Source organism: Podarcis cretensis, assembly GCF_951804945.1.
Source record: "Podarcis cretensis genome assembly, chromosome: 10".
In the NCBI taxonomy this organism is placed as follows: Eukaryota; Metazoa; Chordata; class Lepidosauria; order Squamata; family Lacertidae; genus Podarcis; species Podarcis cretensis.
The window spans coordinates 18843989-18862391 of record NC_137179.1 but is presented as its reverse complement, the minus strand read 5'-3'; the positions used below and the strand labels follow the sequence as shown (position 1 = coordinate 18862391).

The 18403-nt window shown below is 43.6% G+C and overlaps 2 protein-coding genes and 1 long non-coding RNA gene across 4 annotated transcripts in view; 1 reads left to right on the top strand and 2 right to left on the bottom strand.

Moving 5' to 3' along the window:
• ADIPOR2 (adiponectin receptor 2) overlaps positions 1-5981 on the top strand; it is a 35174-nt gene extending 29193 nt beyond the window's left edge. For both annotated transcript variants that reach the window (XM_079992937.1, XM_079992936.1), the window contains exons 7-8: positions 2641-2834; positions 3481-5981. In XM_079992937.1, the coding sequence (XP_079849063.1) occupies positions 2641-2834; positions 3481-3606 (320 nt within the window). In that variant the 3' untranslated portion in view covers positions 3607-5981. The remainder of the gene's footprint in view (positions 1-2640; positions 2835-3480) is intronic.
• On the bottom strand, positions 5088-7416 carry LOC307225394. The gene is made up of 2 exons (XR_013842967.1): positions 6561-7416; positions 5088-6073 (listed from the first exon to the last, which is right to left on the bottom strand). It is a non-coding gene; the product is annotated as an uncharacterized lncRNA (long non-coding RNA).
• A 2111-nt stretch (positions 7417-9527) lies between these two features.
• The window catches only part of CACNA2D4 (calcium voltage-gated channel auxiliary subunit alpha2delta 4), a 168469-nt gene continuing 159593 nt past the window's right edge, over positions 9528-18403 (bottom strand). Inside the window, exons 35-36 of the mRNA XM_079992286.1 lie at positions 14393-14510; positions 9528-10002 (exon numbers count right to left, since the gene is read on the bottom strand). Coding sequence (XP_079848412.1) covers positions 9819-10002; positions 14393-14510 — 302 coding nt within the window. The 3' untranslated portion in view covers positions 9528-9818. The remainder of the gene's footprint in view (positions 10003-14392; positions 14511-18403) is intronic.

Genomic DNA, 18403 nt, shown 5'->3' with positions numbered 1-18403 from the left:
GTATTTGTGTATATTTGTGTACAGACAGATATACAGTGGTACCTCCATTCCGGAGGCTCGTTCGCAACATGAAAAGTCCGCAACCTGAAGCGCTGTATCTGTGCGCAGCGCAATTTGGCACTTGTGCGCATGCACGAAGTGCGATTTAGCGCTACTGCGCATGCGTGAGCGGTGAAACCCGGAAGTAACCCTTTCCGGTACTTCCGGGTTGCTGTGGGACGCAACCTGAGAAAACGTAACATGAAGCAAATGTAACATGAGGTATGACTGTACATACAGCAAAATGTAGTCCCCAAACAGGCCTTGAAAAGTTTACACTCTTCATTCTTTATGTGTACAGAGAATCCACTAGTTGTGGATAGTTAGTACTTCATGCACCTTATACATGGGCATCCCTTCATGGATACATAATAAATTGGTTGGTATTTAGATGCCACAAGATTCCTTGTGCCTGCATCATGTGTGTTTTAATTTGCACTGTTCTCCCCCCCCCCTTTTTTTTTTTGTATGATGAACTTGTAGTACTCATTATGTGACATCTTGTTTGGATGACAATAAGTTAAGGATTCTGGCTGTAAATGCCAAGTCTGTCCAATGAACACAATTTGTGAAAATGACTCATCAGCTTAGCTGGATGCCATCTTTCATAATGGCTCTAAATTCTGGCTAAGTCTGAGGAAGCTAGAAAGTCAGACAGGAGGATAATTTAGGATAAGATATTGTTTAAAATCAAAACCCTAAATGCATCTTCTAGTGCAGTAGTTTCCAAATTTTGTCATGAGGGAACTGAAAGAAAAAGAATCTCCTAAGGACAAAAAACATCTGCCTGCAGGGAAGCTGTTTGCTGTTACAGACATACACACATTCAGCATTTTATTTGTATGCCACCTTTCCATAGTTTAAACCATGCTTAAGGCAGCTTACAACATGAAAAAATAATACATAATTACATAGCAAAAGTAATTTTCAACCATAAATAAAATTTCAAAAATTACACATCCAAATTGAACATTTCCACATAGATCATAAGATCTAAAATAAGATGCAAAAAATTATATCAATAACAGCAACACACACCCCTCCAAACAAAACACGCTAAACAATGCCCCAGCCCAACAGTCTGTTCAGTCACCTCAGTTTTTGTAGCTGGAGTCAGGGCCCTGCCTTCCCTGGCCAGGTGGAAAAAAGGCCAGTAAGACAAGGACTCCTAGCCAAGATGCTTATTCCACCGCTCCGGCCTGCCTGCCTGCCTTCCTTTCCATTCCATCTTTACAGGAGGATGGAGACTTTGTTCTGTCCATCTCTGCTTTTGGAAATGATTAGGTTTTTCTGATACTCCAGTGCAGAGGATGCTACTTGCTGAATCTCTACAAAAATTGCTGCTCTGGGCTTTGTCTCCTTCCATTTGGGAGGCACACTTGGAACAGTAACTCCTGTAGCAGTGCATGGGAAGGACTCCTCCGAGGGAAGGTGAAATTCTTGCATGTGTGCATGCGCACGCACACAGAATGTGAATGTAGTCATGAATTCAGGGGGGAAAGTCTCATTTGCCTGCTGGAAGTTTGAAGAATTTGTTCTAGAATATTTCTGTACCTTCCAGGAAGTTGTAAATTTATACAGAGGATCAGGAGATGAAATATATAGCAATTGAAACTTAGTACAGTGGTACCTCTGGTTACGAACTTAATTCGTTCCGAAGGTCCGTTCTTAACCTGAAACCATTCTTAACCTGAGGTACCACTTTAGCTAATGGGGCCTCCTGCTGCTGCTGTTCTCATCCTGAGGTAAAGTTCTTAACCCAAGGTACTACTTCCGGGTTAGCGGAGTCTGTAACCCAAAGTTTGTAACCTGAGGTACCACTGTACTGGGAATACTATTTTGCAAATATTGAAGGTTTTAATTATCGTGAACTGTCAGTTCAATCTGTGGGCTGGAGCAGACAAAACACCTTTGAAATTTATTCTTCCACGACTGATGTAAGTGCTGCACTTTTTTGGTCAGTCAGTGGTACACGAAGGCCAAAGTTTCTTTCTGCCACTCACAGCCCACTGGCAGGGAGTCTTTATTTCAAGGCTTGTGCTACAGTCTCTAGTGTACTTAGAAAGCTAGAGGTATATTAACATATTTCTACAACAAAAAGAATTTTGTCTAATTAAAGAAATTATAGTTGGTTGATTGCAATTTTAAATGATCTGCATAATAAAAGTCACTTGAATAAAATGATGACTTTGGAATGAAAAAGCATACTTTCTTTATCTAGTATTTAAGTGGTGTGTGTGTGTGTATCTGTGTGTGTGTGCGTGTGCACACACACACACACATGTATGTGCTGCAGCAGGCATAGTATTGAAAGAGAATATGCCTCCTGGTTGCAACAGAAGAGAGAATGCCTCTTCTAAAATGACATTTAGCACTATGATTAGAAGTACATAGAAATTATTGTTTTTTTAAAAATGTGTTCCCAGATTGATCAGGGGCTCCTCTCTAGTTGACCAAATGGGTTGTGGCCCTAAAAACCAACCACCCAAGTAATCTTCCTGCTCTGCTTTGGGATCCTGAGCTTTGGCAGTTTGCCCTCATCTCTGCCACTGCTTCTCTTGTGTCCAAGGCTGAATCTGTCCCACTTCCCTTATCTCCTAGGAGTGTTTCTGGCTCTGGGCCTTAGTGGGGTCATCCCCACCCTGCACTTTGTCATCACGGAAGGGCTCCTCAAGGCTGCCACAATGGGGCAGATAGGCTGGCTGGCTCTCATGGCCTGCCTGTATATCACTGGCGCTGCACTGTATGCTGCTCGCATCCCGGAGAGGTTCTTCCCGGGCAAGTGTGACATCTGGGTAAGTATGGCTAATAGATGGCAGGCACATAATAGGGAGGGTGAGAGGCATTAATGCCATCCCTACTGCATATCTGCAGTGATGGATCACTGTGGTCTGTGGCTGAGCTCTATAAAGACACAGTTCTATAAATGCCTCTTACTGCTCAGTTCTGGGCTAAAATGGAGCCCTGCTGTGCAACTGCTAACTTTAAAACCCTGTGAAACTCTGCAACCTTCTCTTGGTAGGCATTACAAGAATGAAAAATATTTGCACTGTATCTGCCTTGGCATATCTGGCTCCCAAGAGAGGGAATGGTGCACAGCTGCAAAAATACAACCATTCTGATACAGCGCTGTTAATGCTCTGTCTTTTGTTTGTGTGTATGTGAGCATGTATCTTGTCCTCTAGCCAGTTATGCCAAGTTGACTGGGGCTGGGTGGGTTTAAATTGGCACCTCTTGGTGCTTGCATAGCCTGTTCACACAGAGAAACAAACAATGGATTCCTAGGAAGCAAGAGGGCTTATTCTTTGGCTGGTTGATACTTCACAATCTCTACTTACTAGCCAGTACCACCTGTGATGCCCTCCTTTGGTGACTGTTCTGGAAAATGGGAGTCTCCATTACCTAAGGTGAAACGGTGTTCTGTTTTTCTTTCTCCCATAGTTCCACTCCCACCAGCTGTTTCATGTGTTTGTAGTGGCTGGTGCATTTGCACACTTCCATGGAGTTTCAAACCTTCAGGAGTTCCGCTTCACAGTTGGCGGAGGCTGCTCAGAGGACGAGATGTAGTAAAACTGACCGCTTGTCCAAGATCGTAACCAAAAAAGCAGAACCGTTGGAGCAGTCAGTCTACACCTGACCCAGGATGGTGTAGAAGCTTCGCAGGGATTCTAACTAAAACTTGGAAGAGAAATTCATACCTCAAGCATTGGAGTGAATTGATTCTGAAGACCTGGAAGTTCTTAAACCCTAATTTATTTCTGGGGTCTACAGACTAAGCTACAGAAAGCCCTTTCTTAATCAGCTTCTGTTCAATGCCATATTTATTTGTAGAAAAACAAGAGGGGTTGTCATAGGGAGATGGCTTAGCTTTTTTTTCTTTTTTAAAATCTAGCTTGATTAAGATTTGTATCTTGTTCAGGTAAGTTGATTTTTAGATGCTCTTTTGGGAGGAAAAATGTAAATAAGATTTCTAACATTCTGTTTAATTGAAAAGTTTATATAAATGTTTTAAAATTGTGTGGGAGGGGAGGGTTTTTTGTATAGATTGCAACATGCAAGTACCACACACTGTTTCAAGTTTGCACGAACCCTTTTAAGTGCAAGAGGGCCAGGTGAAACCCCTGCAGCATCTGGGTTCTACAGATTCTTCCTAATGTTTGGGGATATACTGGACAGCTAGACCCAGCAGGCTCAGTCTGCACACAAGGGTTCAGGGCAAGCAAGTGTGGACAACCTTAAATGGGGCTGACGCTTGGGCCCCTGTGCGTTCAGAAGGCAAAGGCATTGTGCAGCTGAGCTCTGCTCCCTTGGCAGGGAGTGCCTTCTAAGATCTCTGCCATTTTGTGGATAGTCTTTAGGTGGTCTTTCTTTCCACCAGCCTTTTGCTGTGTTGGGATTTGATGGCTTAAGGCACAATATGGTATGTATCTCGACCTCTTTGGCAGTGGGGTCTCTTGTCAGTGTTTCACCATTCAGTTGGGCCTGCTATCCCTTTTTATCCAAGTGCAATTGTTAGTGTCAGGCATCTGCCTTCTAGTTGAGACACAGTAGGATAAGATGGTCTGCAGGGAGTGAGGAGAAACATATGAAAAAGCAGCCTAGACTAGCTGTTAATTCATTCTAGATTATGTTGTGTGTTGCTGAACTACAGTAGCACTAAGGTTGCCCGGTATTAAATTCCACCAAGCTCCACTTGGCTGCAATGTAACACTGCCAATCCTTCTTGCTTCCTTCTGGTATATAAGACAACGCTGCGCACTGGGCTTTTTTCTTTCTTTAAAAAGAACAGCTTGCAGAATCTGCTTGGATATTACATTTTTGCCTCTCCTCAAAAGAGTGCTTGGTACCCAAGAGAAGCTTGTTGTCTCTTTAAAAACTTCCCCAGATAGCTTAACTGCTTGTGGGGTAGCGTACATTCTGAGAAGGGCAAATTATCACTAAGCAGAATACTCAGTTGGGCAAGAAGTGTAGTTGCTGTTTTCTCCTGCTAGGCTGGTGAGGCATGTCAGAGATGGAGAGAAATGTTTTGACACAGTGTAGAATTTGTGTTGTTGAATACTCACAGTGGGGGCAGTTCCTTTGGCCCATAGTATAATTAACTACAACTGTTGGGAGATGATAGAATTTGTCACACGTTAAACTGCTTTTTTGATTATTAGAAGGAAGTTGATATTTCTGTCTTTTCTCTCTCCCGCCCTCAAAACAGAACCTTAGTGTTTAGACCTACAAGTGCTTAACAGGTGCTTGTAGGCAACTTCAGATGTGTATATCCTGGGTATGATCCTGATGTGCTGAATGCAGATAGGCCAGAATGACACCCTAACGCTTCTGATTGTTCAATCCCATACTAAAAAACAGAACAGTATTAATTGAACCCCTGTAATGGAACAGTGGTAAATGTAGCCATCTGGAAGAAGGATGGCTTGCCTGATGGGGAAAGTGCTAATACATATCAGACTCAGATCTACCTATCTGAAAAGCATTTTTTCTAGATCATCCTATGCTCACTCCCAGAAAGGGTTTCTCACAACCTGGTCCTACAGCACACAACCTGTACAAAAACACACCCTCCACTTATTCTACCCCTTTGGTCTCTGTTTAGGACATTTTTTTGTGTCCCAATAAGAAAAACTGCTTAGCTGTGCACTTTTCCGTGGTGCTTGCTGAGACTTCTTCCCAGGTTGGCACCTGAATGCCTTACTCTCAGCAATCGGAGGTTCGCTTGCTTCCTTTGTGTGTGCAGGTTTTCAGTGTAGTATAGTTCAGAGTTACAGCTTTCTTTTCCCATTAACTAGTGGCCTTGTTCAGTATTTTCTTTTTTAAAAAATTGCTTACTGTTGGAGGCGACAAAGCACATCTTGGACTTTGAAGATTGGGGTCTCCGGGCAATGGGATCTCATTACTTGTTGTATTCTTAACTTCTAATAAAAAGAGCAAATGCAGTGGAGGCTTGATGGGTGTTGTCTTTTTGGTCTCATTCATGATCATATAAGAATTGGATAGACATATAGAAAAGTATGGATGGGAATGTGGCCTGGAAATATAGAAATTGGTTTGTGTTACATTTAATGGTGAAAGCTGTTCTTCCATGTTTTTGAACCAAGAGTAGAGAACCATAACCCTTCCCGATGTTTGGGGGGTTTTTTACACTTTTTTCTCAACACACCCTGTGCTCATATATTAAAGTCAGTTTGACAATGTGAAGCTCTTACACTATACTGGAATATTGTAAATACATCTAAGCACATTTACGTGTGAATGTAAGTGTGGGTCCATTTTCAGCATAATTCCAGTATGACCTGTGATTGGATTTTGTGGCATATTGTGTATGACAACCAAGAAAGACATGAAACAAAAATATAATGAAAATGTCATATTTTAAAAAGAGGCCAAATGTCAAACACATTTTACAAAAACAAAAGCAAAAGTTCAACAACTTATGTACTGTCACAAATCTCCCTTAGGGATTTGAGAGTAGGACTTCCTTATTGAAATGCTAGTCATGTCAAGGAAATACATACCAGCAGTCCTGTAATATGGCTTCCTTCCTTTGCTTGCTTTCTCCATTTCTGAGGTCTTAAGGTCTTGGCTATCCAACCATCAGCCCACGCCTGGCAGGTAAACTACTGGGATCTAGAAACAAAAACTTGGTGTGGTGAAAATTTTGCCCATAGTTTCGTTCATAAGGCAAAATGGCTTTCAAAAGTTGAGAGAAATTTCACGTTGTATTAGCACAGCTCTGAGGGGTTTCTTCTCTGAAAACTGATAAAGATTGTATTATACAGCTGGTGCATCCATGAAGCCGTCAGCATGTCTGGCAAAATAATATTGCAGCATACAGTAGGAACTGGAAGGTGACAGTCATATTTCCTGTGCATCTGTAGACTTCCCAAAAGTGTCTGCTTTTAAACATTTGCGTCTAACAAAGCTAATGTGCACACTTAGCCATGTTTAATTTTGTAACCTATGCAAGGGAGTTATGGCTAAACTCCTTGTCCAGCGATGTGAAGCTGAGGGAACTTGAGAGGTGTGGACAGAAGGAATATTTCTAAGGCTAGAGTTTAAGTTTGCCTTAATAACACAGAAACATAGGTGGAAACATTATTCCTTTTAGCTCAGTACTGTCTACACTGGCTGGTAGTAGCCATCCAAGTTTTCAGATGAAATTCTCAACTTGCAACCACTCCCCATAATGCATCATGCCTCTTGAAATAGAACACATGGAGCTATTTTCACATTAAGCTGATAAATCTAATCATTGTCTGAATCAGCTATTTTAGACGAAAGCTCTCTGTGTAGCCTTAGAAGAGCTTAAATGTCTGCAGTAGGCAGAGTTGCAGGAACTCCTTGCCGGATACAGGAATCCCTGCCAAAGCCTGGCTTCCTTGACAATAGAAATGAATCTCTGTTGATGACCATTATGTTCTTTAAGAAGGTGATATTCCTGCCTCTCCTGCAGAACTGCCCAGGTGTCTGTTAAGTTAAAAGGGGATTATGAGATGCTTCTCTTTAGCAGATAGTACTGACTGTTCCCATTTTGCAGCTAGGGTAAGTTATAGGTTAAGTCCATCCATTTGGCAAATGCTATCCACTGTTCCAGGCCTTTCCCCCACCAGTGTAAACTTTTCCATGCTGCTAAGGCAGGGAGGGTAAGCTGTGAGATCACACAGCTTGGTGAGCCTGTTGGTCCATAGCCACAGGTGCCCCACCCTCAGTTGCAAGCTCCTTGAAGAAAGGAAGCCACACTTCCAAACACAACACAGCTAGCAAGTTCCTTGGAGGATGCAGCCAAAGAAGTTCCTGAGCCTCTGTGGCATTGTCCACATGCTCTGGCATGCAGCAGTTGTCTTAAGTGCCCAAGTAGCATGGTCCTCAAAATAGAGCATTTGCCTTTCTGGTCCAAAATAAGGACTTTGATGGGCCTTGTCACCGCAAGAGAAGAGCTGTGGTTCCCAAAGGAAGGAAGAGCAGGGCTAATGAGGCAGAAATCTCTGCCGCTCCTCCACAGTCCTGGGCGTTTTCCTGAAAAACAAAGCAAGTATGTGGTCAGCAAGTAGAATTTAGAGGGCAGCAAAAATTAAAGCCTAGCTTCATTTTAACTTGGGCCAAATGATTGAAACTTTTTTTGCAATGGGGATGGCCAAATCCACCTCCCGATAACAATGGATCCATTCATAGGGCTGGCAGGATAAACTGTGTCCGTGCAGAATATGCGTGCTCATGAGTGTCTACCACATGGCAAGGAACCCAATGCACTTGGCTATATGTATAACGTGTGCACAGGCTTGCTGCATATATCACATCAAACACACACTGATGGACAGGTGGGGGCACTGTGCCCTATTTTTAGGGCCTCCACATAGGCAAACAAGTGAGGCAGCCTTGTGGTGGTTAAAAATGAATCTCTGGACTGACATTTCAAAACCCAGCTTATTTTATTTAGGCCAGCACATTATCATGGCTGCTGTGGGGCAGAGCCTACTTTGTCAAATGCAACAATTCCTCAACCCGCCTTACCTCAGGATGGAATGCATGGCAGGTATCTGGTCGCCGCCTCAGCTTCTGGGAGCGCATCCTGTCACATTTCACTGACGCATTATGTGCAGTGCTGTTAAGGTTAATAGCAGTTTGGGGAAATGGTGAAAATCAGAAACAATCCCATTTATGGAGGAGCTGTGTTGTCCCACAATTCCAGTTTACAACTAGGCTGTACAAGTCATAAGATGTATTCCCATAGAGGTGCCCTTGATTATGAAGCTACTGCAAGGCAGCTACTCACATGGAATGCCATGCACTCATTCTAGCATAAAGGGTGCTGTCACAGGCAGGACATGTCTCAAAATACTTATGCTACACCTGGTAAGTAAAGGTAACGTTAAAGGGACCCCTGACCATTAGGTCCAGTCGTGGCCGATTCGGGTTGCGGCACTCGTCTAGCTTTATCGGCTGAGGGAGCCGGCGTACAACTTCCGGTTCATGTGGCCAGCATGACTAAGCCGCTTCTGGCGAACCAGAGCAGCGCATGGAAACGCCATTTACCTTCCCGCCAGAGCAGTACCTATTTATCTACTTGCACTTTGACGTGCTTTCGAACTGCTAGGTTGGCAGGAGTAGGAACCGAGCAACGGGAGCTCACCCTGTTGTGGGGATTTGAACCACCAACCTTCTGATCGGCAAGTCCTAGGCTCTGTAGTTTAACCCACAGCGCCACCCACGTCCCTACACCTGGTAAGTAGGTGGGCTCAGTTAAGATCAGCTAGGATTTTTGAACATAGTTTAATCTGAACACTGCTTAAATTCTATTGAAACTAGTGGGAGTTAATTTTCCCATTGATTTCAACATGATTTTAATTGGAATGGAGCCATCATGGGTGGCTGCATAACCAAGCAGCAGCTTTCAAGGCTAGTGATCACACTTAATGAGCAAGCTCCACTCCAGAAGCAGTTAGCCAGGGGTAAGACCTACTGGAAGCAATGGGGCATAAGTTAGTCACAACCACCTTGAGCAAAATTAGGGCTACAATCTACATATTTTTTCCAGCACTGTTGCTGCAGAGCTAAAATTTGTCTACTGAAGGAGAAACTTACTGTTACATTAAATGTGTCTTCATAGTTTCATGTGTACGTCTTTAAATGAAGTTCTTCCTTGCAAGTTTTTTAAATAACCACTCTTTCCCCCACAAACATACATTCCACTGCCCCAATGTAAATCTCCCTGAAGCCTGTTGGTGTCCTGTGCATCTATGCCATGGTTCTGGTCCAGAACATGAGTCCTGCAACTATAAAAGCAAACACGTGCCCACATGGGAAGAAGTACAACCCAGTACAACCTCTACCAGAAGAAAGATATATTTGACTTCTTTAGGTTGCAGTAGGACAGGTGGAAAGTTGCTGCAGTCACATACAGCATCCACAACCAGGAGCAGGAGATTGCTGTTGGTAATTTGCTGCACCACAAACATCCTGTAAGGGCGAAAGATCCCCCCACCCCAAGAGACTATGGTCAGAACAGAAGGTTACAGAATACTCCCCTTGCCCCTTCCAGAGGTGTCTTTTTCCAGCAGGAACTCAGTTCTGGCACTTCTCAGGTAGGTGCCATTGCCATTCTAAGATAACAGGTGAGTTCCAACACTTCTTTTCTAAAAAAAAGCACTGCCCTTCCCTTCCCTTCCCTTCCCTTCCCTTCCCTTCCCACCACCACAAACAAGCACATGGTTCAAGCAATAGGAAACAGCAAGAATTAAAGCAAATGGGAAGGGGGCAGAGGAAAATGTATTTAGTTAATAAATGGGAATACTGTTAGGGAATATTCAGAACTGAGTTGAAGACTGCCACTTTCAATTACACAAATACAATTTTATTGCATTGGAGGCAGAATGGTTGAGAAACTTGAGCTGTGGGTTATAAAGCAGGGACAAATCCTTGTGTACTGTGGACTAATCTGTTAATACTGTAGTGCAGCTCTTGTGTAAATGGATTGATATGATACTTGACTCTGGATGGGAATGCAGCATCTACATACATTGTGTGTGTGTGTGTGTGTGTGTGTGTGTGTGTGTGTGTGTGTATCCATGCACAATTCGGAGGTTGTAAGTTTCTGAGTGTTCATCTTCAATGTACTCTGCATTATGAGCATAGTGCTCATGCATGGAAGGGCCTGCCGAAGAACTAATTATGTATGTATTGAAGCACATTGACTTAAGTACACCACAGTTATGTGTGCCAAAGCAGGATTGCAGATTCAGAGTGTGTGTTCAAGCCAGTGTAAATGTATGTACAGGACTGACCTGTGTATTAAAGTGTACGTATTAAACCCTATACAGCTATGCATGGGAGCCACATTCAAAGAATGACTATAAAGTCCCATGTGTGGCCCAATACTGAGGGATCAGCTGGTGACGTGGACAGACTCTGCTCACATGACACTGGGGCTACAACATTCTGTGTATGCTCCCTTCTCTAGCTATGAATATGGTGCAGTATTTGGACCGCGGGCTTGAATTCTCATTTATTGTATATGTGTCATTTTCATAGTTACTATTAATTATTTTCTGACAACATAAAGTGTTCATGTTCAAGTAATATGGAAAATGCACCCTAAGCATGCCTACAGCCAGAAAAACCAATAGTCCTCTACTGCCCTCTGCTGGGGACTATGTGTGGTGTGTACTTAGCTAAAACTGAAAAGTTCCATCTTAATATTTAGCACCTGAGTTTTAGTTCTTAGATCACCTCCTGTGGGCTTGTGGAGGCTTTATTCAAATGGCCATCTCTGCAAACAGAATCCTGCCAGCTGTACCAGCTGGGTACCATGTCTGAGTTAATGGAATCATTTAAAAGCCTCATAAGAATAAGAATAGGAATACATGCTTCATGGGCATAATCCTAGGGCTGGTCCAAATGTTACATTTGAGTGATAAGCTTTTCCTTCAGCAACACTCCCTACAGAAGTGGCAACATCTAGAACAGTAGTTCTCAAACTCCACCCCCCCAGTCCACTTGAAATTTGCTGAGGATCTTGGGGAACCACTTAATGATATTTCTACCTGCTGTAGCAGTTGCAATTCCACAGAATTCAATTTGTAATACAATAAAATACAATATTAAGAAAAGAAAGAAAGTGATAACAATGCAATTAAAAACTGACACAAAACTAAATGCAAAGGATGTATGATTTCCCATCTTCAGCCACAAATTCACAGACACCTTGAGAACCACTTGTGGTCCACAGACCACACTTCAGGAACCCCTGATCTGGAAGCTTCCTACCTGCTTCAACCACCCAAGTGAATGAAGCATCCAACTCCCGGCACCATAATTCCCAATGGTGTAAGTGTGGGATGCTGCAATAAGAAGCTTTTAGATATTAGAGCTGTGAACATTACATGAAAATACTAATGTCTGAATTAGTCCTTAGCTTTCTTACAATAATCATGTAAGTTAGATCAGTTAGGGGGCAAGAGGGGAGGGAGAGAGAGAGAACAATTTTCTGGAGATCACTTGCTGAGTTCATGCTGGGCTAAGAAATTGTCCCATGTGATTTAACCATTATGCTTATACCAACCATCATAGGAATTGCTTCAGAAACTATCTGGTATTAGTAGCTACATAGGAGAGACATGTGTTGCTAAGAGCAAGGCTGAGCTTATTTGCACAAGACAAAGTATTCAAATCTAATTTGCTCCTAGTATGGTGTACCTGCAACCAATGCCCTGACAGAAGGGCTTTTTTCAGCTGGAACTCACCAGAACTCAGTTTCAGCACTGCTCAGGTGGGTACCCTTGCCATTATAAGAGAACAAGGGAGTAGTTCATGGTGAGTTCTGGCACCTCTTTTTCTAGAAAAATAGCACTGCTTGACAGTATAAATGAGAGAGGAGAAAAGATAATGCCTAAGGCAGGGCTGACAGTTCTCAAACTCACTATAGCCAGACTTGAGTCTGTCTGTTTTTTGGAAACAGCATAAAATGCTCAGATATTCTGGTGCCAGTATTCAGTGTTTAGGCACACTGAGTTGTTTAATGTTGGCAAATTAGAGTTCTTACAGGTAAACATGCCTCTCAGCCCTTGCATGCAGTTTAGAATGAGTGATGTAAGTTCTCTAAATGAGGGACAATCTCACATGGGAAAACACTCTATGGAGAGCTTTGTGTGAAAAGAAGATTGCCTTGAAAAGAAATGGATGTTGAACAGAATTAACTTATCTGTGGGCCCTTATGGATATGAATTATTTGGAACAGGAATGTTCTACACTGAAGCAAATGCCCTAACCTATAAAGGAAAAAACAGAAAAAACATGATCATGTTCAGTTTTGTCTATCTTTCTAAAGGGAATTCACAGAACCACAGAATTGTAGAGTTGGAAGGGACCTCAAGGGTCATCTAGTCCAACCCCCGGCAATGCAGGAATCTCAGCTAAAGCATCCATGGCAGATGATCATCTAGATAAAGGTAAAGGACCCCTGACAGTTAAGTCCAGTTGGGTGCTGGTTGTGGCGCTCATCTCGCTTTACTGGCCGAGGGAGCCGACGTTTGTTTGCAGATAGTTTTTCCGGGTCATGTGGCCAGCATGACTAAGCCGCTTCTGGCGAACCAGAGCAGCGCACGGAAACGCCGCTTACCTTCCCGCCAGAGCGGTACCTATTTATCTACTTGCACTCTGACGTGCTTTCGAACTGCTAGGTTGGCAGTAGCTGGGACTGAACAACGGGAGCTCACCCCATCGTGGGGATTCGAACCACCAACCTTCTGATCGGCAAGCCCAAGACTCAGTGGTTTACACCACAGCGTCACCCGTGTCCTCTGTTTAAAAACCTCTGAGGAAGGAGAGTTCACCACCTTCCAAAGGAGTCCATTCTACTGTCAAGCAGCTCTTACTGCCAGAAAGTTCTTCCTGATATTTAGATGGAACCTCTTGTAATTTGAATCCATTGGTTTGGGTTCTACCCTCCAGAGCAAACAAGTTTGCTACAACTTCCAATATTCCTTTAGATATTTGAAGATGGTGGCGCTGTGGGTAAAAGCCTCAGCGCATAGGGCTTGCCGACTGAAAGGTCGGCGGTTCGAATCCCCGCGGCGGGGTGCGCTCCCGCTGCTCGGTCCCAGCGCCTGCCAACCTAGCAGTTCAAAAGCACCCCCGGGTGCAAGTAGATAAATAGGGACCGCTTACCAGCGGGAAGGTAAACGGCGTTTCCGTGTGCGGCTCTGGCTCGCCAGAGCAGCAATGTCACGCTGGCCACGTGACCCGGAAGTGTCTCCGGACAGCGCTGGCCCCCGGCCTCTTGAGTGAGATGGGCGCACAACCCCAGAGTCTGTCAAGACTGGCCCGTACGGGCAGGGGTACCTTTACCTTTACCTTTACCTTATCATCTCTTCTCTCAGTCTCCTTTTTCCCAGGCTAAACATACCCAGCTCCCTCAACCATTCCTCATAAGGTTGGTTTCCAGACCCTTACAAGGCCTGGTTTCCAGTGAAGAGTGTGGCTGAGGAGAGTTCTAAGGACCAGACAGAGAGACTTGGAGGGCAAAATGTGGTTCTGGGTCTGAGGTCCCCCACCTGTGCACTAGGCAAAGAGTGTGTTCAAGGCAGACCTTTGTACCTGGCAGGTTCATGCAGAAGGAAGTGGTCTGTGAGGGACCTGGGTCCTAAGCAATTGTCACTACTATTGTTACTAACGGACACTTGAATTGAGGTTGGAATAGTTCATAGTTGCAGGCAATTCAGAAGAAATTGTGGAAAATAAGAGGCATTGCAAGGATAACAAGGGACAGTTAGTTTGCTTGGAGATCAGACTAACCAGAGACAACTGAGAGGCACAGGTAGGAGAAAAGGAAGAAAGAGAGCACATTTCTTACTTCTGACAGTCTCCGCATTCAATAATCCCATTGGTCTCTTTGATGGCAGGTTCATATACAAACACTGGGTATTCTGTGTCACATGGCTGTAGCATGTCGTGCTTCTTGTGCTTGTGAGCTGAGATGGGGAAAAAGAGGCTGAGTGAGAAAATCAGGTGAAGGAAACAAATGAGGTGTGGAAAAAAGAAGCGGAAAGATGTTGACCCAAAAACGAAGATTACTGGCAGCCACTAGGTGGTGTGGGAGACTCAGTGTATGAGGATGCCCTAGAAGCATGAATATGGCCACCCTTCAGCCAATGGTTGGATTATGTAGCTATCAGTCTGACAGGCTGTTTACTGCTAGAAAGTCAAAACACACAAACAAGTGGGAAACCACTTGCAGCTAGTTCATGGTTAGAATCAAACCAGCTGGCCAAGACATTACTAGGTGGCTCATATGGGGGAAACAGGAAGACTTTTTACTAACGACAGTGACTGCGTGAAATATAGCAGGCTGAGCTGGGCTAGTACAGCACCAATCTTTAGTAACTGCAGCTAAATACCTAAGAAGGAAGCTTTACTAGAAAGAAAGTCCACTACCCAGCTCCCACTAGCCCACATAGGAACTGACTACTTGCAGTGGAAAGATCTACATTTTGGGGACCCTGAAGCTTGAACTGTTACGGGGGCCCTTCGGCATCAGCAACAAAGCCTGAGTAATCACTGTTATCTTCTTCAATGGGGTTGTTCCATGACAGATCACCAAACCTTTACAACACCTGTGCTACTGACTTTCAGACTTTGGAATTGTTGAAATATATACAAAAATAATAATAATCACTTTTGAAGTTTTTGGAAAGCTGAAATCCAAAATATTTAAGAAAGCATAAATATTGTTTAAAATATTTATGTTATTAACTGAGTATACAAAACTATCTTAATTGTGTTGCATGTCAACATTTTTAACATTTAGGTGCATTATTTATTTATTTTAAAGAAACACCAGGTGTCATTGTGACATTTTGAAAGACAATGTATGATGTTTAGATTTGAGGATAGCTGAGATAATGCATGGATATGTTTGCACAGAGAAAAAAATAATCACCTGCCAGATAGTCAGGGAGTGGGTGAACTGGTTGGTTATCAATAACAGCAGAAGTTTGCATTTGATAAAACTAACAGTGGGGCTGCTGTTCTTCAAACAGAGAAATGCTCAAAATGCTGTTGGACACTTGCATCACACTGGCCTGAGGGAGAAAAGCTGTGCTGGCATTTATTTTCTTGTGCAATGACGACAACTCAGAGACGCAAAGATACTGCAAATGTCACACAAACACGTATAGAGTCTGTGTCACTCACTGGGAGTCGAGACAGTGACAAATATCAAAAAAACACACCTTTTTCTAGTTTGTTTTTAATCTATCCATTTTTATCTCCCTGCCCTTCAAGGAGCTCAGGATCCTCTTATCATCACAACTCCCTTCTCAGGTAGGTAAAACCTGTGAACTCTTGGAATTGGAATCAAGCAGGTGGTTGAGCTTGTCCAACACTCTAACAATCCTGGCTCTTTCACAAATCTGTGACTGTAGCTTTTGTGAAAATTGCAGTGCTCTAATCTGGACACAAAGCTTGCAACACCATTGCACACAAAATGAAGACTTGTGTAGTCCATCTGTCAAGCACCAGTGAAGCGGGGAGAGAGAATGGGACTCGCCTTTCCTTGTTGCTTCCTGCTGGGAAGTGAGTATCAGAGCTCCCATTGCTTTGTCACAATGGCACCTGTCCTTCCTGAGGGGTTTGCAAGTGACTGAATCTCTGCTTCAGTGAAACCATCACTGACAATCTGATTCCGCCTGTTGCTTTTCTTTGCCTGTAATGTTCTTCACCAAGTTTCCCTCAACGTAGCTATGCAGCAGATTCCCTGTTCTAATCTTTCAACTACAGTATGAAGGAAGCAGCAGGCTATTTTAACACAACCTCCCTCAACTGGGATTAAAACCGAAATAAATTTATGCCAGATGGTGCAATGAGTATTGTAAACAACACCTATTGGTTTTCCTAGGTCTTATTAAGTTTCCATGCTGTATAGCAAGGATTTGTCCAGTCCTGCATATGTCACCCTGATGTTTTGCATTACCCCCTGCCCTAAATTTGTTGTCTTGTCTAAGGTCTTCTAGATAAGATTTGAACCTGGAACCCCTCAACTCACCAACTTCCTAGAAACTAATAAAGGCAGCTGATTAGACAGCTTGTCTACAATGTGACAAAATGTAGGTGGACAGGAGTCTTAACCACAGTGCAACCCTGATTGGGGGAGCCAGATTTAGCATCTGTATAGATAGACCCCACATTTAGCACTCAATATATTTTCTAGGTTTCTCTTCTAGTGCAGTGCACCTTACTAAAACCTAGAAATTACCCAACATGGAAAATATGTGGCCTATCCAGGATGCAAAACTGTGAGTTACAGCTGTGCAGTTACATGTCCACAACCAGCTCATTTGCATATCCAAACTTGGACTCTCCCTCTCCTCAAGGTAGAACTGCATTAGTATCATGTATGGAAGGGAAGATCCACAGCATGCTTTCCATCTTCTTATTGCGTTTCATTCACAAATAACATTTGCTCTTGGAGCCACAGAGATTCATTCTGTTCAAACTCCCTTTTGTCTCTCTGTTAAACCACACTTTAACTGGATCGGAAGTGAATTTCCTCATACCCCAAACAGTTCCTTGGACACAGAGCAATAACAGCAATAAATTGAGCCTGGGGAGAGGGAACAAATCCAGTCAGCTTCAACAGCGCAGAACACAGTGAAGCCACTGCTACATTTGGGGCAGGGCATTCCCTTCCCCCCTCATCCCCCAGTGAATTAACACCTGAGCAGCATCGGCAAAAGGGAGCAAAATGTCACTGCCATCCTGATATTTGCAGTCACATTGATCCGGAAAAATAACAACAGAGATAGGTTTTAAATTGCTGGCATTTCACTGTCAGCAGGGCAGCCCAAAGATATTTTTTTTCTAGCCCAAGCAGCCGTCCATGTGACCAGAGATCGGCACCTCTGCACCATTTTATGATATAGCAAAGGGCCTTGAGTTTCTGTATCTCTGCTTTCCTAAGTCATATATTATTAAATATACAAGACCGCTGAGTGGTTTACATAAAACACAGTAAAATTGTATGAAATCTCTCTCACAGATTGCTAGATGTTACGGCACGTGCACAGGCCAGCTGCTCCCCAGTGGGGGGCTGGTGTCTATTGGGATAGGCAGGCCGTAAGGCATGGATGCCAACAGTAGGAGGAGCCAGAGCTGATGATAGGCAGAACTAATTCTAGTTTAACCCCAATCGTCCTCCATAGAAGGGCAACAATGGCACTTAGAAGAAACCAGCAGGCAGGGCCAGCCCCTGGGCTGGTTGTAAGAAAGAAGGCAGTTGGGAGCTGGTTGCGGTTGGTAGGGCAGTGCCCTATTGGCCTAATAGATCAGCGCCCACTGCCTTCGGAAGCAACCTGTGCTCCCTTCTCTGTCTTTCAGCCCTCATGGGAAAATAACTAAACCCCCAAATATTACTCTCCACCAGTTACTCCTATGCTCCTATGCTGCTGTCCTACTTCCCCAATTCCTCCGAGGCTTGTAATCCACCAGCAAGAGTCTGGAGGATTGGAGCCTCTTAGCCCCTCTATCTATCTATCTATCTATCTATCTATCTATCTATCTATCTATCTACCTATCTACCCTATTTATTTATTTATTTATTTATTTGAATTTATATACCGCCGTCTCAGGGCAGTTCCCCCTTACCTACCTGTAGCCCATCCTGGCTGATTACTGGCTGGGCTACTCATGAGCAAGCAACCAGTTTAACAACTTCTTCTCCACAGGAGCTTTAGCAACTGCTGATGTTTGGAATTTGGGAAGGAAATACTACCTCTTGCCAGGATATCATAGAGAAGGTTTTTTCTCTCCTTGACTAAGGGCAGGCTGGTGCTCAGCTGACCTGGGAAGTACCCTCACATGCCCCAGC